At 33.7% G+C, this 22430-nt stretch overlaps 1 protein-coding gene across 2 annotated transcripts in view; it reads right to left on the reverse strand.

Annotated features, from left to right (window-relative positions):
- Nucleotides 1-22430, reverse strand: part of PREPL (prolyl endopeptidase-like) — a 38764-nt gene that overhangs the window by 15403 nt on the left and 931 nt on the right. The window contains exons 2-6 of one of the 2 annotated variants that reach the window (XM_008592493.1): nucleotides 21382-21920; nucleotides 8590-8712; nucleotides 7246-7312; nucleotides 6455-6658; nucleotides 4930-5065 (exon numbers count right to left, since the gene is read on the reverse strand). In XM_008592493.1, coding sequence (XP_008590715.1) covers nucleotides 4930-5065; nucleotides 6455-6658; nucleotides 7246-7312; nucleotides 8590-8712; nucleotides 21382-21600 — 749 coding nt within the window. In that variant the 5' untranslated portion in view covers nucleotides 21601-21920. Of the gene's footprint in view, nucleotides 1-4929; nucleotides 5066-6454; nucleotides 6662-7245; nucleotides 7313-8589; nucleotides 8713-21381; nucleotides 21921-22430 lie in introns of both variants that reach the window. The other variant, XM_008592492.1, reaches the window with a different exon arrangement.

Raw genomic sequence — 22430 nt, forward strand, 5'->3', positions numbered from 1 at the left:
AGGCATTCAAAATATTTTTTCCTAACATTTTATTATGAATGTTATTCAAACATACAGAAAAGTTCAAAGAACTGTAAATAGTCATATCCACCACCTAGATTCCATCTTTGCTAACATTTTGCTGTAGTTCCTTTCTCACATATCTATGTATCCATTAATCCATCTTTATTAGGAGGCATTCCAAGGTAAACTACAGATATGATCTCTCACTTAATCACATTAATAGATTACAGAGCTTTTTGCTGAGAAAAAGAATTAAACTTTCCAAGAGGAGATAAGAAATACTAGGGAAGAAAAGGCACACAGAGTTTATTCTTTTCTGTTTTTCTTCTGTATTCATCTTGGATTTTTTCTCCCCTTTTCCAGTTTTTATGCAAAGCATTTAAACTACTGATTAAATTTTTAAAATGTTTATGTCAGATTTTCTATTTATTTTTCAGCCAATTTTAGTAACATATATCTCTCTATGAATTTCTCCATTATATCTAACTTTTTAAATCAATGTTGTCCATAATATTCCTTATTGTTTTTATTTATTTATCCATTTTTGGTGGCTGGACAGAATGGGGATCTAAACCCTTGCCCTCGGTGTTATAACACTGCGTTCTATCCAGCTGAGCTAACTGGCCAGCTCTCCCAATTTCTACCACAAAATAGAACACTAGGAAGAAAACCCCTCACAATCTCATTAATGTAACACCTTTAAAAAATTAAGATAACTCTTTTACTTCTATTTTTCATTCTAAGGTTTATACATGCATGTATTTAAATAGATATAATCATAATATAGATGCAATTTTGAACTCTGTACTTCTTACTTCATAATATCAACATTTCTCCTTGCATTAGTAAGTCTTTATGATCATTATTTTTAACGGCTACCTGATTCTGTCAGGTTCAATTATCATAATTCTCAAGAAGTTAGATTTTAGGGCCGGCCTGTGGCTCACTAGGGAGAGTGCGGTGCTGATAACACCACGGCCCCGGGTTCGGATCCCATATAGGGATGGCCGGTTCGCTCACTGGCTGAGCGTGGTACTGACAACACCAAGTCAAGGGTTAAGATCCCCTTACCGGTCATCTTTTAAAAAAAAAAAAAAAAAAGAAGTTAGATTTTAATATTTTATTATAATAAAGACTATAACAGGAACGCATTCATGAAAAGTTTTTCCTTCCTGGACCTTTACAATTATTTCCTTATGACAAATTCTTAGGAATGGAAATACTAATTTAATGACTAAGAGTATTTTTATGACTCGATAAATATAACCAAATAATATCTACCCAAAGAGCATTCTACTAATTGAAACTGACATACTTGATGGCTTTAAATGTTATGTTTACATTTTCCCTTATTATAAAAGTAATTTACACTGAAAATACTGAAAAATGTAAAGGATAATAACCCTGAATCCCACTACCCAGAGACAAGCACTGCTTTTATTTTGGTAAAGTTTCTTCTGTATTGGATTACATTACTACGTTTATTTGTCAACCGTATTTTTTTGTGTAAAACATCTGTCCATTTTAAACTTGGGATGTAGTTTAAATTATTGGTATATAAATAGCTCTTTATAAATTAAGGACATTAACTTGCCTTTTTGTTGAAGATACATTCCTCCATTCTGTTATCTAGATTTTAATTTATTTGTTTACAATAGTTTTTGACTACAGAGTTAATATTTTAGGTAATTAAGAATATTGGCACTATCCTTTTTAATTTCTTCTATGATTTTATACTTTGGAAATATAAATACTTATATTTTCATCTTTTTTATGGTTTTATTTTTCTCAATAGATTCTTTAAATCCCTTAGAAATGTATGTTGACATATGAAGTGATGGAAAAAATTCTTTTTTCAAACAGTAAGTATTTCCCACAGCATTACAAAATGATACCTGTTCATTTTTCATTAGTTTGTGATGCCTCTTTTATCATATAAGTTTTCATACATACTGGATCTGTTTTAGAATTACTTATTCTAGTCTCTTAATATTTGTCAGTCTGTATTATTTTAACTGTTATAGCTTTATATGTTTTAATTTATGATTGGAGGTCAATTCCTCTTTTGCTCTTTATTTTCAACACTTTCTTTGCTATTTTTTTGTTTGCTTGGTGGTGACCAATCAAAAGATAAATTATTTATTCGATTATTGGTAGATATGTGGTTTTGGGGAAATGAGAACATGAGTAGCTTTATAGTAAAAGATTTCTTAGAAAGGGAAGACAAGAAATGTAAAGAACTAGAGGCTAATCCCTCACTCCATTTATTTCTATTGATACTTATTTTTAAGCTTAAAATGTATTTTCCCTACAAGTATGAAAATAATAATGCTTATAATGAAAAATAAGAAAAGAAAGAAAAGTAGAAAAAAACCCCACTTTCAGTACTTTGGGTATATTTCCTTTGAATCTTTTAAAAAAAATCATCTTTTTTTCCTTATACACAGCTGACACCATACCATACATTCAATTCTTTTCACCTACCACAATAATACATTTTTGAGTTAGTTTTAATTTATAATTTACTAGCAACACATATTCACAATTCTTCTATATATTGCCAAGAATTCAATAGTTGAAAGATACTCAACATTCATCACTGGACTAAGAGGCTTTAGCATGAAAGAGAAATTGACCAAAGGGCACCATTTAGTTAATTCATGGGCACTGACTAAATAGTAATAATACAGGCCTGGCACCTGCTTATCAATAAAGATGCAAAGGTAAAAGAGGCTCAGTCTGTTCACAATCTAGCAGTTCTGGATTGTCTTTATAAATTTACATGAATGGACAATGCTGTAATTCACAAAAGCAATTTCAGTTTTTAATAATTAAAAGGTTTTTTTCTTATGATTAATTGCACTGGTTGCAAACATTATGCTTGAATGGGTAGTAGCAAACTTCAGTTTCTCATTCTGCAGTATTATTTGGATATGTAAGTAATGAGTTTGAAATGATTTACCTGGAGTTTTAATTTGCGTAAATATATTTAAAAAGAGGTATACCAAAAGTATGAAAGAGACCTGGAACCAAGAAATAAACTGTGGAATACATTTGGAATCTCTATATGAATGTCATTATCCAGTCTTAAAGCATCCTAGGTAAAGTATTATGATACACAGACACTGAACAAGAAATGGCTTGTCCAAGATAAACGAGACAATCAATGTGGAAGAAGTAAGACTAGGACCACTTGCCAGAGAAGACGGGGTCATTCCAGGCTATTCCATTTCTTATATGAGGTTTAGCTTCTACCACAAAGGAAGAACAGTAGATGAAGGATGAGATGGTGTCTGTTTTACCATTTACCAGCTGTATAGTTTTAGGTAAATCTTTAACAGTCTTGTCTTCAACAGACTAATTTCTAAAAAAAGTTAAAGATGTACCTCTAAAATTCCTTTTACTTGAGCTTTCTAAGATGTCAAGTGTTTGGTGCAGCTTAATACATTCAGGGTTACTCTGAGCTTGCCTTACAGGGATCTCTGGAGATTGAGATCCCCAGAGCTTTAGGTGACCAGGCCACTTCCCAGGATTTCCTAATTTAGCCCTGTTCCTGGTACCTTGTGATATTACCACATTGTAAATTGTATAGTAAATAGTATTTGTACCAGAAAAAAAAATTTCTGGAGGGGTGGGAAAGGAGAAGGGTTGTTTTATAGTGATTTAATCAGGTCTTTTAATTCTGTCTAGGTCTTTCCTTGTAGAATCTACCCAATACTGCTCTCCTTAGAATGTGTGAATTAAATGGCTCTGGAAATATTTAGAAATGGAAGAATTAATATTCAAAATGTACCAGTCTTTAAGAATAGAATAGCAGGCATTTTCCCTGAACACAAGGCATTCTACTATCAAAATAGAAAACTAGCTTTGAATAACCAAATCTACTGAAGTACTGGAAACAAGGCAGATGAAGAGCCTGGCTGGTAGGGGATCTTTCTGGCCATATTTATAACAATATGCAATACCTTTTTCATAATCAGGTACCCAAGACTTGGCTAATAGGGGCAATTAAACTGAAGTTATAGTCAGTTTGATGAACTTTATGTGTGGATTAGTTCTACGGGCTGGAATAATTTAATAACATAATTTCTTCAGACCCCTGTTTCTTAATATAAATTGTGGATTGTACAATATTCTCTTTAGTGTCTTCTTCAGCTCTGAGAATTTTATGAAATAAAGGGTTAGTTTTCTTGTTTTGGGTATTAACTTTGCTGTCATAGATTTGGGTTAAATCCATTTTTTTCCAAAATTTATTCAGACATTGTCTAAATCACAATGTCCAATGATGTATGAAGTGGTAAGATTCTGGTATTAAGCAAAATTTACTTTTCATAAATCATTTGGAAAAGTATATCTGGGGAAGAGTCAAGGGATTTTGCCAGATAAATTTACCATCATTTCTGCCCACACCTGGGTTAATATGAGGCATAAGTCCTGGGTAGTACAATGAATTAGAGTATTAAGCTTTAAGGGAGAATTGCCAAAGTACTAGGAAAAGTAAATTTTAAAGACCAACGGACATCGCGGCCCAAAGCAAAGCAATTTGAAATTCAGACAATCTATATGAAATGACTAATGAATTCTGTGCAACCGACACCATGGTATTCTATTTACAAGAGATTTATAATCGCTGTATGGTAACCTTACTAAATATTTAATTAACAACTTCTCTCACATGTGTCACAGTCCAGAAAGAAGGTTAGTAACTCAGCATTTGCAGCGCAATGATGTATTTGTGTTTGTTCTGGAGTTTTACTATAACCAGACTCCAATTTAGAACACAAACAACTAATAAAAGAATGATCACCCTAGCCTTATTATACCTGGTTCCAACCAAAATCAACATTTTAAGTCAACCACAACAAGCACTTTAAATAACTTGTGAAATATTCTGGAGAAAAAGATTTAATTGCATCTTTCTAGTACCTTGGGTCTTTTTCTGTATAAAAACGTTCATTACGTTTGTTATCACCAAAAGTGGCTCGATATACGTCATGACAACGAAGGTTCCTCTGGAAGGTGTAGAATAAAACATCTTCCTCTTCTTCATCCTTTACCCATTCTAAAAGAAAATAATTAAAGAATTATATAGTCACCTAAACATACTTAAAAAGAAAGAAAAAAAGCCCAGCACATTCTAATTTTGAGTGTTAAAGAGAAGAGACATGGAAGTTTATCGCCGGAAATCTAAATGTAACATAGGTCTACCGTATCTAACTTGTGTTATATTATACATAAGCGAGAGAGCATTCCAGAGAATAAGGACACTACTGTATCAGTCACAAGTTTTCAAGTAGTCATGAGTCTCAGGGTACTTAAGTTGCTAACTAAGAGCTAAATGTTCAATATTTAGGAAAGATATTGATAAAGTCACATTTTCTTTTAGAAGATGAATTATGATTAAATCTACAACTTGTAAGTTTAAGTCTGAAGAAATATTGGATCACTTTCTCTCATGCCTAAATCATTTCTGTCTGCTTTTAAGCCACAGGATATCTCAAGCTACCAAATACATTTTAATGCTGGTTCTTTTTTTTTGTTTTGGTGTTGGCCAGTTTGGGGATCTGAACCCTTGACCTTGGTATTGTAATACCACACTAACCAGCCAGCCCATTAATGCTGGTTCTTGATCTCACCAGAAGCTGTCAATGGAAGTTTGCACACAATTACATCATGACTGCCACCTGGCTGACAGTGATTGTAAGTCATCATTGTATAATATGCAACCTGATTTTTGAGGTTAAAATGGACAAAGTGTATGCCTTAGAATCCATTAGATAGGGTAGTTAGAAAATGGGAAAAATGACGGCAGAAAATGAAAAGGGAGGACAATGTATAAACACATGAACCACTCAAAGATAAATAATAAAATTTAAAGTTGGTTCTATTATTAAAAATGTCATAGCTTCCACTGATGAATAAATTAGATCAACACATTCCAAAGTTCCTTGATAGTGACTTTGAGCAATTTGCTGTTACAGCTGTAGATAACACACACACACACACACACACACACACACACACACAATCTAAGCTTAAAGTTGAGTAAAATACTAAGATGCAACTTACGTGCAAACATTTACTCTAAATAATAAATTGGAAAATAATTACTGATATGTCAAAATACACTGTACAACTTGGACTCTGATTGTAACTCTAGAAACATAAGCATTATTTTAAAATCATCCATATAGGTCTCCTGAATAAGAGGCACACAGCAAGATGCTGACTCCACAGAGATAAATGGATGAGGCACTCACCTTCTCCTTCATTACATGGGCAAAAAAAAAAAAATTTTTCAAAAAAGATGCTGACTCCACAGAGATAAATGGATGAGGCACTCACCTTCTCCTTCATTACATGGGCAAAAAAAAAAAATATTTCAAAAGTATGGGCAATTCTTTCACTGTTGCCTTTTCAACAGAGAAGACTATTTTGGTTGGCAGCTTACCAAAACTGGACACATTTGGGAAAGAAGCTTCCATTACAGGCTGATCGCTGAGCTTCACAACTATAAGAGTAGATGCTTCAGAATCCTCGGTTCTTATCTTGGCAGCCACATATTTTTCATCTGGAGCAACTCTAATACAATCAATGAAGGGCTGCTCTAATTTAAGTTCCTCCAAATTGAATAAAACTTCATAATTATCACTGTCTGCTGCATAAAGAAAAATATGAAAGAGATAACTCCACAAGATGTACTTAAAATTTTTTTTAACAGTATTTCAATGTTTTAAATTAGCATTCCATTTCTATGAGGCCATATTTTGGCTTCCTTCAACAATGATGGCAGCTTGATTTGCACACAGACTGGTATCAGTTATTTAATATTATTGTATGCTACTCAATGTTAGTCTATGAGTAAACCTATAAGATACCAGTCAAAATTGTTATAGTCTAATCTAGTATTTAAAGGCCATATAAAACCTAGAAAGTAAGAGAATATAAACGACATTGAAAAATACATGTAAAGTGCCTAGCATAGTGCCTGAGAGACATAGGAGACGCTCAAAAAGTGCCAGATTCCATCTCCATTCTCCCTGCCAAAGCTTTTAAGTATAGTGGTTAACTATATCTTAAGCAAACCCAGATATTAAAATGTCATCCTTTAAAAAAGGAAGATTAAGGAATAAACTTTTAAAAAATCTTTTCTATACCTTTAAGAAATTAATATCAAATTTCCTATAAAAATGTGAAATCTGAAAAAATCAGAGCACGTTAAAAGGAAAAATTATGGCGTACCTTCTTCATCTTTGGAACGAACCAAGCAGCAACCTTCTTGATAATAAACAAATCCACCATGTTTAACCTGACAATGAAAGAAACAAATGGTTTACTTAATAATAATTTAATTAATCTTCTAATGGTCTGATTAGTCAAGATGAAGAAATGAGGTCTGTCACAAAAAGTAGACCTGCTGAAGTAGATGAATAAACACATGAAATATAAAATGGACCACTCTTTTTAATATAGTTCGTAAAATATGGATTTCGTATTTTCATAATCACTGGAGGGGTTTCTAATACATAAATGCAAGACGTAATAAAGAAAAGGTATAACAAAATCTATGTCAGCTCTCATGACTGTAAAAACCACTTCAACATATTCTGAGAACATCTTATTTATACAGTGAGATTCAATTAACAGAGGTCAAGAAGCTTCTGTAAAATAATCCAAAATGATGCAGATGAGGAAACTATGGCTCAGACTAGCCTGAAAATCTGCTTGATAACTTTCTGAGATTCTATCCTTTCAAATATGCTGTCACCATCTACTGTGTACAGTCTTGACTTAATTTTACACAAAGTATCTTATCTTCTGTGGGGTGACAAATACAGACAGATTAAGATTAAGTTAAGAGAATAAATATTGTACTGGTCAGCTGCCAAAAAAAAAATTGAATAAATATTACCAGTATATGAACAGTGTTCTTGTCTAACAATTACATATTAAAATGAATTGATTGATATAATTTCAGACAGTTTCAGACATATTCACTATCCACTACTTAATGGCATAATCTGAATCTGGAATTCCTGATTCTTAATCTCCAGCTATTTCCATTCTGCTATGTATGTGTTTTTCATCATAATCTGTAGTTCTGTTTTCCAATCTTCCTGAAAAATTTTCAACATGTATGTTCAATCTATTTCAATTGAATATTTATGACTGTGGTAACCATAAAATGGCTAAACAAATACTTGGCTTTCATGGTATTATACTAAAATGAATTTCTTTTTATTAAAAAAAAAGTAGATGGAGCTATCAAATTGTTTTCAACTAATAAAGAGATATGAATTACATTTATTTGAACTTCTCCTTGGAATCATTTAAAACTTTAAAAATCTGAAATGGTTGTCCCCCAAAACCAGAATATATTATGCTTAGAAATTCATCATTTTGTCATTAAATTTATTTTAAGAATCACATTCTGCTTATTCTTTGCTTTTTAAGTTTTGCAGCATATTTTAAATGACAAAAGCCGTATAATTTTGATAAGGGATTATGTCTATAAATCGCAATATAACTCATTTGCATCTTGACTGGTAATATCAGAATAAAAAAAAAAAAGGCGAGATATCCTACCTCTGCATTAATGATTTCATATTCTTCCTGTGGCTGTGTTTCTAATTTTGCTCTCACTTTTTCAAATGCATCCATGTTTTCTGAAAAGGATTTTTCGTTTCCTTGTTTAATAGGCAGAAGATCCTGGAAAAAGTTTTATTGGTATGATCAAAATATTTCAAACCAGGGGAAAAAAAACCTTTGCTTGTAAAAGATAATTCTCATTTCCTTTTTATGCACGTATTACAATGTTAGGTCTATACCTATGAAATAATACGCATTTCGGGCCGGCCTGTGGCTCACTTGGTAGAGTGCGGTGCTGATAACACCAAGGCCACGGGTTCGGATCCCATATAGGGATGGCCGGTTCGCTCACTGGCTGAGCGTGGTGGTGACAACACCAAGTCGAGGGTTAAGATCCCCTTACCGGTCATCTTTTAAAAAAAAAAAAAAAAAAAAAAAAAAGAAATAATACGCATTTCACCGATCTTAAATGTTCTTTCTTAAGCTCATCAATAGAATGATCTCCTCTTTTTCATTTAAAAGATGTAAACAGGGCCGGCCCTGTGGCTCACTCGGGAGAGTGCGGCGCTGGGAGCACAGCGGTGCTGGTAGCACCGAGGCCGCGGGTTCAGATCCTATATAGGGATGGCCACTGGCTGAGCACGGTGCGGACAACACCAAGCCAAGGGTTATAATCCCCTTACCGGTCAAAAAAAAAAAGATGTAAACAAAGTAAATAAGGTAGGTACTTGATGGTTATACTATTATTTTAAATAGATATAAGTCCTTAAGATGCAGAAGTACTAAGCAGCTCTGGAGAATGTTCATAAATACTATGGGAAAGATTTATACACAATTGAGGAGAAAAGGAAATCCTATGAACTTTAACAAGTTTGATAGTCAGGAATAAGAGATAGAAAAAAACTTCTACTGAGTTTTATAAGTACTAAAATACCTCCTAAAAGGAGAGAAAAATCAAAGGGAGAGAAAGACAGTATCTTTACCAATAAATGTTCACTATTATTTTATTCACAGCCAGAGTTATGACAAGAAATTTGTCATACTTCACTAACCATAATTTTCTTCTCTTGTAGTGATAAGTGACCCCAGACAGAACTGTTTTTCAGATCAAAGGGTGAATTAATGCTTTATAAAATGGAGCTTCTTTTTCACTCCCTTTAAGGAAAAAATAATACGTTCACTTTATGAAGGGAAGAAAAAGGAAAAATAATGGATAATTAATGAACATGAGTAGAGATACAGATGAAAGCTAAAGAAGTACTCACTGTATCTTATTGGGAGTATCTAATAAGCTAAGAGGATCAGTTGACCTCTGGTGAGCAAATAAATATGTAAATCACTAAAACTTGGATAAGGCAAAACTATAGTTGTCAAATAAAAAAGTGTTTAATAATTCAACACACAACTGGTTTGCCTTGTTTAAACAAAAGAATTCTAGCCAAGATTTTAAACTTTAGCTTTCTGCCAAAGATGACAACTGTACAGTGATTTGTGCCAGAGGGCACACAAAAAAAGCCTTTGCTAAGGATCTCCAACAGCTGGTAAATATTTATGGCACAAGTATGTCCATGACACTTTACCAACATTGTGGAGAATGTAAGCCATAAATACAGTTTATATTACAAAGAGTTTATAATCTACAATTAAAACAAAAGAACAAATTAGAAAAACCACGAAAACTAATTAAATGGAAAATAATCATTTTCACAAAGTTTTTCCTTTTAGATTTTTTGGGATGTTTTATGATTTGGACTAGATTCAAATTAGTGATAATGGTTTTTGTGGTAGTCACAATCATTCAGCCTCTACTTTCAATCATATAATTTTTTGAGTAATTATTTCTATAAAATCTATGGCTGACCTTTAAAGTGGTGAGGCAAAATATCTATATCAACAATCCCGATAATCACCCAAAAGAAACATCGAATTATAAATCAAAAGATCACTAGAAATCTATCCTGAAACTCTAACACTGCAATAAGAGCTGCCTTTCATTTCCAGATATGGGCTTGTCACTTCTGTAATCCTCATTAGAACTTTTGAAGTAGAGTCAAGATAGCTATGAAAAGTATCTCTTTCTATTGCCCTGCAGTTTCTAGCACATTTTATGTCATGGAGCTGAGCCATCACTTTAAAATACTCATTCTTGGGCCAGCCCGGTGCCGCACTGCTACAGTGCGCCGCTTGGGAGCGCGGTGGCGCTCCCGCCGAGGGTTCGGATCCCATATACAGACCGGTTCCCGCTCACTGGCTGAGCGAGGTGCGGGCACAACACCGAGGGTTGTGATCCCGTTGCCGGTCCTGGTCCGGTACGGGCGCGACACTGAGGGTTGCGATCCGTTGCCGGACACAAAAAAAGACAAAAAGGAAAAAAAAAAAACTCATTCTTACTGAGAGCCAAGGCCAACACAGAGCTAAAAGTAACAGAGCTGGGCCCAATACTCGTCCTTAGTTTAAATGTACTTTACATTCCTGATTAAGTTTTTTCCTGTGTCATAAATCCAAATAAACTGAGCTTATCTGAACCAAAGTAACCCTGAAAGCAATAGGATTTTTGATTGCCTTAAAGAAATGGAAGTAGAAATCAAGAGTTTTGTAAATAATTCCTCAAAAGGAATTATCCCCATAGAAACTAAGATTTCATATAATATTCATAAAGTACTCCAAGTTGTTTTTGGTTTTCATTCTGTCCCCAAAACATACCCCGAGTGTTTTAAGCTTTCATTTCAATTCCAGCTAGCCTTATCATTAGGGTATACAACTAGAGTTATCCATTTTAGTCAAGTATTTTAATACTTTAGTGAATAGTCTACATATTTCAAGGACATATAGTACCTAATGGAGCTGAAGTAAGCATGGCTTTAACTTTAAATTTTAAGAAGGTTACATGTTCACTATCACTCCATTAGTGGAAAAATGAAGCGCCTTCCAAGTGACAAAGCCATTTTAACAATGAAAGCTGTTATAATATAGAAGGAGAATGGAATGTGTAACTTTATTATGGCAAAAATGTTGAACTCTAAAGACGGAAAAATGGTGAAGTAGAAAGACACCGGACAGCCTTTTAGTCAAGATAGTACCATTAATAAATGCCTAACTCCAAGTCTGGGGCAGGGAGAGTACCTGGTAGGACTGAGAAGTCTTGTGCCAGGAAGTAAAGAAATGCTCAACCGTTTATGGAGACACGTCAAAAGGGTACAAGGGTGAGTTTGAAAAGATTCCTACTAGCCACATTTGGCATAATTTGAGCATCAAAAAGAATAACAACTGTAATAGATAATAATATACTAAAAAAACACCCCACAAGTAATTGAGAAACAAGCAAAAAACTCTACCGAATCAAAATAAAAAATAAAAAAAGGGTACAACAACAATAAAAAAAGGAGGGCTGGCTGGTTAGTTCACTTGGAAGAGCATGGTGCTGATAACAACAAGGTCAAGGGTTCAGATCTCCATACTGGCCAGCTGCCAAAAATTAAAAATTAAAAAAGGAACTTCTTTATAGAATAATACCAGCTAATAAATGTAGAAAGTGTAATAGAAATACAAATTAATCATTTAGTAAGCCCCACTGAAACAAGTGATCGGTGTAAAGATTATCAATGGTTGTTAAACTCATTAGGTGAAAGAATGTTAGGTAACACAATATTCATACAGTACCAAAATACCCTGAGGATTAGTTACTAATTGCAAAGGGAGTAATGTCCCTTTAATAATGGAGAGAACTAGCAGTTATCACTTCAACCAAAATGACCAAACTTGGCATCGTTAATAGTGAGACAAGCTGACATTATGTGTCTCCTGATATAATACAATATGTCTCCAGATATAACACATTTCGATTTAAGAAAAGAAAAAAATACAAAAGTAAATCTAAAGGAAGTAGAAGAAAGGAAATAAAGTTAATTTGTTTCAGTAAAATTGATAAACTAAAGAGAAAATCAATAAAATAAAAAGTTGGTTCTTTCAGAAACCTATTACAAAAGACAAATGTTAGCAAAACCAATAAAGAAAAAAAAGACAAAGAATATTAGAAATAAAAAGGTGGCATAATTACAGATATAACAGAGATTTTTTTAAAATCACAATAAACTTCATATTGATACATTTGAAAACATAGATGAAATGAATAAATTTCCAGAAAGAAAAAATAATTACCAAAATTGACTCAGGAAATAGAAAAATTATATAAGCCAATAACTATATAAAATATTGAATTGGTAATTAAATGTCCCCTTCTTGAAAGAGACACCTAACCCAGATGCTTTCAAGGTAGCTTTCTTGTATCTTCACAGAATAGATAATCCTATATGCCAACTATTTAAAAAAATAGGAAAAAAGGTAAAACTACTCAACTTATTTAATTAGGCTAACATAACCTTGACACCAAAACTGAACAATGACAATATATGATATTTAAAAACCAATCTTAATCTAAAATAAAATATGACAAATCAATTATTTTTAAAAAGCAAAAAAACAAAAACAGTAATAGTAATAATAATAAAACCTTATGTGACCAAGTAGGATTTTTCCTAAGAATGAATGGTCCAACATGAGAAAAATCGATCAATGTAATCTAACAAAAATAAATGAGATTAAATCTTGGGGCCATTCCAATAAATGCAGGAAAAAATAGAAAACAAATTGATAAAAACATAAATTAGGAATAGAGAGGAATTTCCTTGACTTGATAAAGACTTTCTTATCAAGTCAGTTGTCTTTCACAGGAATATACTAAATCTGTAATTAACGTACCTGAAATATATCCATATTAGTATACATTGTATCTAGCAATTATGAAACACAAACAGGCTTTTCAAAAATTTTAAATATATTCATTTCAAATATCTAGTTGTATGTGCTGTTAATTATTTTGTAATTTAAAAGCAATTGTTCAATGAAGGAGAGTAACTGTTCCCTTTGCTCACTGCCTCCCATTCCTCTCCTTTCCCTTCTCTCAAGTCCAGTCAGACTTTTGCCCTTCTCATTCTACTGACTGTTCTTGTCAAGGTCACTGAATGACCACCACATTGCAAAGCGCAAAAGTTAATTTTTAGTATTCATATTACTTGACCTATCAGCATCATGACACAGTTGATTTTACTTCTTCCTCCTAAAAACACTTTTCTTCGCTGGCTTCCAGGACCTCTCTCTCTCCTTGTTTTCCTCCTATTTCACTAGCCCTTCCTTCTCAGACTCTTGAGCTGGTTCCTACTTAACTCCCTGGCTACTGAACATTTGGCACGCCTACGGCTCAGTCCCTGGACAACTTCTCTTCTTTATAGTCTGCACTAATTCCCTTGGTGAGCTCATCCAATCATGACCTTAAATGCTATTTATCCGGAGAAGACTCCCAAATTCATAGCTGTAGCCTGAACCTCTCCCCTGAACAAGTTGAACTTGTATCTCCAACTGAGTAATTAACATTTCTACTTGGACGCCTAATAGGTATTTCAAAAAATGTCCAGAACCGAACTTCCAATCTAATCTCCCCATATATCTGCCACCCACTCCCCTGCTCTCCAACCCGGTTCTTCAGGCAATCTTTTCTATTTCCATAAATGACTAATCTGTCCTTTCAGCTGCTCAGGCTTAAAAACCTTAGAGTCTGCCTTATTTTTCTCTCCAGACACAACCTAGTGATCTGCTAAATTCTATCAATTCTACTTTCAAGACATGATAAAGTGAAAAGACACAGAACAAATATGGAGAAGATATCTACAGCACACATAAAAGACAAAGGACATATGAAGAACTCATACAAATCAGTAAGAAAAAGATAAACTCTAGAAAAAATGGTCAAGGGGCATGAGTAAGCAATTCAAGAAGACAAAACCAATAGGGTCAATAAATATAAGAAAAGATGTTCATCCTCATTATTAATCAGGGCAATGAAAACTAAATAACATTAGCATCCTATTTATCTGTCAGAAGGGCAAAAAGGAAAAGATCTATAATATCAAATGCTATTCAGAATATAGAGACATAACTCTAACATATTCCTAGTTTGAGTATATGTTGGTCCTATCAATTTAGAAATTAATTTGGCAAGAAACATTAGGGTGTGTATGCAATCAGAAATTCCAATTCTAGGTATATACTCTAGAGAAACACTAACGCATAGGCCGAAAGAAATATAAGATTGTGCTTTGAAGCATTTTTTGGTAAGTCTGGAAATTGGAAACAACATATATGCTTGACCCAAGAAAACCAATTAATTGTGGTATATAATATAGTGGAATACTATACAGCAGTTGCAATAAATGAAGTAGAGATATGTGTATAAATGTGGAATCTCAAAATCATAATGCTGAGCAAAAAAGCAAGTTATATGATTGCATGTATATTATATTATCTATATAATATAGTTTCAAAACATGCAAAATAATACTAAATATTATTTGTGGATACAAATACATGTATAATTTATATAGAAAGCTGCATGGAAAAATAGATTAGAATAATAACCACAGAAAGGTAAAGGAATATGATCAGGGAAGTAGACAGGAAGTCTTCAAGTATCTTTAATTTTATTAGTTAAGAAAAAAGTCACGCTGAGTAGTGTTATGGTATTCTCTATGACTTTGTGTATATTTGTAATAATTGATACTAAAAGGCGTTTAAAAAGAAAGGTACTGTGAAACAGGTTAATTTAGTTCTAGTTCTGACTACTAATTTTCTTACTTAACTTTATGCTCCGTGGCTTTAGTTTTCTCATTTTTAAAGAAAGAGCTATACTTCCTGATTTCAAAACCTACTACAAAGTTGTAGCAGTACAGAGAGTATGGTACTGACATAAGTATGGACATATAGATCAATGGGATAGAACTGAGTGTCCAGAAATAAACCCCTGCATCAGATTCCTAACAAGATGCCAAGACAATTCATTGGGAAAAGAACAGTCTTTTCAACAAATGGTTGAGATAACTAGATTTCCACAAGCGAAAGAATAAAGTTGCCCCCCCCCCCCATACACTAAAAACAAAAATAAACTTAAAATGGATCACAGACCTAAAGAAGGAGCTCAGACTAGATGATATCTGGGGTCTTTTTCCCAGCAATAAAACTTATGATTACATAAAAAGAAAAAAATCATCCAACTATTAATTCATTCCACAAACATTTATTGCTTATCTAGTATGTAGCAGTCATTATGCTATGTGTTGGGATGTATATTATAAAATTCTTGTCTTTAAAGATTTCCCAATCTAATGAAGTGTTATGGCTCTTATGGCTTTAACTACTACCTATACATGACAACTCTCCCCAAACTCCACACACTCTCCCCAAATTCCTTCCCCTTCTTCACCTTTAAGATCTGAATAACAGTAAGGCTACATATGTGACTGTGAAATAAGTCCATCTGAAACACAAAGATGATCCACACATTTTAGAATTTTGTGATGATAGAAAGTTAACATGGTGCCTATCCCAGTTTGCAGGGGATATCATCCTGTAATCACACACAATAAGATTTTAGAGCAAAGCATCTACTAGAAGGGATAAATAAAGATCATGATAGCTCTGTGTTAGTTTAGGTTAGGTTTTGTGGCCCCCGCCCATCGGTTAATAAAAAAACTTTTGTTTTTAATAAGCTTTTGGATTTTAGAATCCAAACAGATAAGGGGATTATCACCAGATACTCTCTATTCTTCCAATGAGATGTCTCAAATAACATGCAATCTCCCTGTAATGATGAAGATCAACTGATTCTATCCCTTCGATTTTCCTTCAAATTTTCTACTTCTTGCCATTTTTAAAGTTATGGGTTTAGTTTAGGCTCTCATCTTCGTTCACCTAACTAACAAGGCTTCCTACTTCCAATCTATTCTCTGTAATTCTGTCAGAGAATCTCTTATAAAATGCAAATCTGATTGCACCTACATTTTTAACAACCTTCTATTGCTTTGAGGGTGTAGTTCAAACTTCTTGCAAGATTTACAAAACTACCTATATATAATCTGGCTCTGTTTACTTCTTTTGGCTCATCTTTGACCATTTTGGCTACCCTACTTACAGAGATGCCCTCTCTCGATTCTAAGCTTTTACGCATGCTGCTCCCTCTGGTTAGCTCCTTTACCTACTTTAGGTATTGGTTAAATGTTACCTCCTAAGAAAGGGCATTTCTGACCATGGTAACCAAAGTAATTTCTCAGGAGGTAACATTTAATCAATACGTAAAATACGAGAAGGAACTAGTTATGTAGTGGTGAATAAAATTAGGAAAAGTATGTAAAGGTCAAGATGGATGGGAAAGAGTTGTGTTCTTCAATCTGGAAGATGACCATTGTGGCTTAACCAAAGTGAATGGAGGCAAAGTGGCATGAAATTAGAAAGGGGCTAGATCTTGCATGGCCTTGAGGGACATGATAAAGAAACTGGATTTTATACTTACGTAATAAGTTTTGCAAGGGTTTTAAGATGGGAAGTGATATGATTCAATTTATATTTTAAGATCATCTTTCTGATTGTATGGAAAATGGGTTGGAAGGGAACAAGAGGGCAAGGAAGGAGCCTGGTTAGGAGTCTTTACAAGTGGTCTAGGTGAAAGATAACTAGAGTGATGAGGGTGGAGGTGGAGAAATATGGACATATTTAATATATATTTTGGAGGTTAATGCAGTGTTTCTGAAAGCATGTCATTCATGATGGTATACGTGATTTGTGATATATGAACATTTTATTAGAAAGAATATAACTACAATAGCAAACGAGTGATTTACTGAATATTAATCCTTGGGCTGATATCAGTTGATTAAACTAAAATAATTAAGTAATAGACTAGGTGGCAGGGAGATATGAGAAAATCACAAAGCTAGTTTGTTAATGGCGATGATGGCAGGGTAAAGGACGGAAAAAATAAAAAATGTTTTCCAATGTTCTAGCGTGAAAAACAGTATACAGAAATGAGATAAAGAAGAGATGAGTCAGGGCTGGTGAATTTAAGTTCAACTGTGGATAGCTTGTTTGAGAAGTCAGTGAGATGTCCAATTGGAGATTGTTAGTTAGGCAGCAAAATACTGTGTACTCATGGGTAAGTCTGGAATGAAGATAACAATTGCTATGGTACGTAAATTCATGGGAATGAATAACATTACTTAGGAAAAAATTAAAGAAAGAAAAAAGGGCGAGGACCAAGCCCTGAGAAACCCCCATATTTAGAGATCACATGGAAGAAAAGTTAGAAAAGGAGACTGAGGAGGACAGGCTTGTAAAGTAAGAGGAAAACCAGAAAAACATGGAATCATGAAGCCAAAAGAGAAGAGTGTTCCCAGGAGGGCATGGTCAGGTATGTCAAATCTGCTGGGAGGGCCTATAAGATGATGAGAGGGAACTGACCACAAGGTTGAAATATGTAACATCTTTGGTGACACTGACTGAGGTTCTAAGGAAGAAATGGAAGCCAGAATCAAGCAGGTTAAAGAGTAAATGGAATGTAAATAAATGACCAATAATTAAGTTGTACCTATAAAACAATCCCACTCAATGAATTATCACAAAAAAATTATTGTGAGACTTCAATTTTTTTCTTTTCTTCCTGAGTCTTCCTTTAAAATTTCTTTTTTCCTTCTTTTTGATGATGTTTTCAACCTTAGTTATAACCAGTGATTCTTACAAATCATAGATCATAGTGCCAGTGAAGAAGATATCTGTCAACCAATCTATTTAAGAAACTATTGCAGTAATCTGTAATAGTCAGACTATTAGCAATCTGTATAGTAGAAATAAGCAAATGATACGTTTAACCAAAAGATTTAGTACTCGCTCTTTGCTTGTTCTATTTTAATTTTGTATCTTTTTCAAATGATCATAGATTTTAGAAATTATTTTTGTAGGCAGAGGAGAGTAGGATGATGTGGAAGATAAAGAAATGAGGTATCTGGTTTGATGCTAGTCTTTGAATATCACTAGCTGGCACATGAACGTAATGGAATAAGTTAATATTGCCATCTGGCTAACTTAAAATGGAAAGCTAAGGTACTTGCCAATAAGAACTTCAGAACTGAATGGATTCAATTAGGTTTAGATCAGCAACACCTGATCACCAAGCAGCTCTAGTTTCTAAATACAGGCCCACTGTCAGTGGCAGGATGAGAGTTTCAGAATTACCTGAGGAACTTTAAAAAAACATATCCCTAGGCCTCAACCAGAGATTATGATCCAGTAAACGTGGGGTAAGATCCAGGAATCTGCATTTCTAAAAAAGCTCCCCAGAATTTATGACATACAGCTAGACTGCAGAAATTGGTACTGAAGAGTCCCAAATTAAGAGGTGATAATTTGTTGCTAAGGTAACATGGTAGAGGTGTACAATCATGAAATTTTAGCACTCAGAGGACTTTCGGAGAACTTGCTCAAGTGTCCAAGTTGAAACTCCTTATTTTTTTCCAGTCAGGGAAATTAAAAGTGCTTAATTAATACACAGTCATACAAGTCATGGCTAGACATTTTGCCTTCTGGCATTTCTATTATACATGCTGCCTTCTCTTGTTCTTTAATTAACTTACACAGACAAGTCTTTAAGCAGATATATTTTAATTTGCCTAAAAGCATTAATTACTTTTTCTACTTTATTGTAACCTGTAAGAGTGGACAAAATTGGAACTCAGTGGATGCTTGCTGAAAGAAGTAAATGTCTAGAGGTCTTTTCACAGCTACAGAGATATCTTTATAAAGCTTCTCCAGCCCTCAGTGATGATAAAGAATAAAGACCACAGCTTTTAGATCATTTCACTTCTCATAGGAAGAATGGTTGATACATGTCATGTGAAAGTGGGACTACTTTATTAGGTAAAAGAATTACTAAAAGAGCTACTCTTCTTGGAGTCACTGAGTCAGGTTAAAGTTTCTGGGTAGTGGGAATCTATGAAAGAGAACTGAAAAGTTGCTTCAGGGACAAATGCAGGGAAAAAAAATAGTCAACCTTTTATACAGGGTGTAAGCTAATCTCACAGCTTTCACCCTGACAGTAATTCCTTCCTACTATTTATAAACTAAGAGTTAGGATAAAGTACATGACAACAAAATGTTCTAAACACAATGCAACATAAAATGATCTAAAAAAAAAAAAATTTTATTTTTCTAAAGTAGAAGAAGGTAAAATAAAAAGGAAGGCATAAAGAATTTCTAAGTGAATTAAGTAAGAATCACAGTGCTGAACTGCCCAGTTAGCTAACTTGTTTAGATTGCGGTGCTAGTAACACCAAGGTCAAGGGTTCAGATCCGCTTACTGGCCAACCTCCAAAATAAAAAAAAGGATCAAAGTGCTAAATTAAGCTAAGATGCTATAAAAAGGAAAATAATTTGAAAGACTAAAACCTAGAGAGTAAATGTCTAAAATGTCTAAGGGGACTAAGAGATAAGAAGCATAAAGCAAAAGAAACACACACAGCAAATAGATATGAGCTAAGAGAAGAACAAAAATTGAATAAAAACTAGAAAAGATGGGTAAAATAAGGTTAAAAAGATAGTTTCTAAAAAGAGAATAACCTGCTCAAGTGTCCATCAATAGTTACATGGATAAACAAAATATGGCTTATATACACAACGGAATATTATTCAGTTATAAAAAGGAAGTTCTGATACATGCTACAACCTTGAAAATATTATGAACCTTGAAAATATTATGCTAAGTGAAATATGCCAAACACAAAAGTAGAAATATTGTATGGTTTTACTTATAAGAAATACGTAGAACAGGTAAATTCACAGAAAGTAGATTAGAGGTACCAGAGCTGGGAAAAAGGGAGAATAGGGAGTTACTGCTCAATGGATACATTTTTTGGGTGATGACAGGATTTTGGAACTAGATAGTGGTAAGAGTTGCACAACATTATGAATGTAATTAATGCCACTGAATCGCAGACTTAAAAATTGTTAAAATGGCAAATTTCAGGTTATATATATTTTATCACAGTAAGAAAAGAGAAAGCCAAAACAGACTAAAAGAAAAAACCAGTATGCAACAAAACAAAGCCAGAAATTAAAATATTAAAATCATAAAATATGCTAAAATATTGCAAGAATATCACCCCCATATGTAACTTAAAGGACTTAAGGAACATAACAACTAAAATGTAGGGGAGGAATGTCAAAGAGGCAGCAGAATAAACAGATAGCTTAATATGAAATAAGTAGGATGACCATATAATTTACCATCCTAACCAGGACACTTTTGAGAGGAAAGGGGACACTATTAATAATTACACAGGGATAACAGGTACAAACTGGGACTGTCCCAGGCAAACTGGGATATGTGGCACTTTAAATGTAATGGCAATCAGGTCTCAGGGTTGAGTTCACACCTACGGCATGGGGTCTGGCAGAAAGACAGTATGACAGGACCCACTCAGTCAAAAATGCAAGATCATTTTTCTTTTTTTTTAATAGAGAAATAACACACAATTACATGGCCTTCACTAAAGTTTACTGATTTGAGATTCATACAATTAGCATATTATTAGATTTTATTAAGATCTGTAATTTGGTATTCTAGGAATTTTAGAAAGCTGAATTATACTTTTAAATGCACTGGCAGGCACACTAAGTTAGTCCTGAGGTGAATCATTTTTGTAAATCTACACTTTTATATACTACATTAGCACTCTATAAATATGTTTATGTATTCTTTTATACTTCTATTTGACTACAGACAATTGAGCCTGAAAATTTAAAACATCAAGTTAGAATTACTGAGAAAATCAGTAGCTCTAACATCTTATTTATTCTTTATTTTTAAACTAAAATTAATCTTAATGACCCACAAGTAAGTTAAATAGTTCATACCTTACATGAGAAGCTCCGACTTGGGATGTTTCTTGCTAACTCTGATATCTTGGGTTTATTCTGCAGACACTTGGTTAGGTGATATTTTTTCAACTTTATTCTATTGTAATAATGATCAGCGAAGTTACAGTGATTCAAATGCTGTTTCTGTATGCATTTCCCAAGGTGAGGAATACTATACTTCAAAGCTTGGAGAAATAATTTGGTCTTCTGCTGCATGATATCAGAGTCCCTGGTTTATGCACCCTTTGGGGCTGCCAGCACATGAATGATTTCACAGATATGATCATACAGTAGTGGGTTCTCAGACCATCTATGATCGGAAGTTCTTATCCCCTCCCTTCAGGGCCAGGCACCCTTTAGGTTATGGATATCTGCAGACAGCTGGTAACTTAGATTAAATAAATCTAAAAACGTGTATAAGTTAAAGTCATTCAAATCATATTTCTTGGCAGATGCGACTTAAATGTCTCATTCGTAAAGTCAATCCTATCAGGCTCAAACTATGCAGCACTGATTCTGGTACACATAGGGGCAAACTAAAACAAAAAACAGAAAATAAGAAACAAAATAAAAATTTGCAAATAAGTACATGGACTTAACAGGAACTGTGAGGGTTTTAAAAGGCAAAAATGGCTTTGATCTCACATAACTCTGAACATATCTTTGGTATGTCTTTGGAAGATAAACTGGAAAAGCCTAAATACTTAATAAAAGGGGAGGAGGGGGGATTAACATTTGAGTGTTGGCTACGTGCCAGATGCTTTCATCTACTTTGTCTAACATAAACCTCATAAGGACTTGTTAAAGTAGATAATATGATCATTTTACAGGAGAGCAAACTGTGGCTCTGGGAGGTGTAAGTAACTGCCCTGGGTCACTTGGACAGTAGTACAGCAAAAGTCTAATCTGATTTGGCTCCAAATCTTGGACATCATTAACTATTGGACTTTAAAGTTAAAAAGGTATTTTGTGCTTTAATTAAAAAACAGAAACAAAACAAAACACTACAAGATGAGCAAATACATTGTGAGGCCATATCTGGTTTT

The sequence above is a fragment of the Galeopterus variegatus genome, unplaced genomic scaffold, assembly GCF_000696425.1.
Source record: "Galeopterus variegatus unplaced genomic scaffold, G_variegatus-3.0.2 Scaffold7963, whole genome shotgun sequence".
NCBI classification, from domain to species: Eukaryota; Metazoa; Chordata; class Mammalia; order Dermoptera; family Cynocephalidae; genus Galeopterus; species Galeopterus variegatus.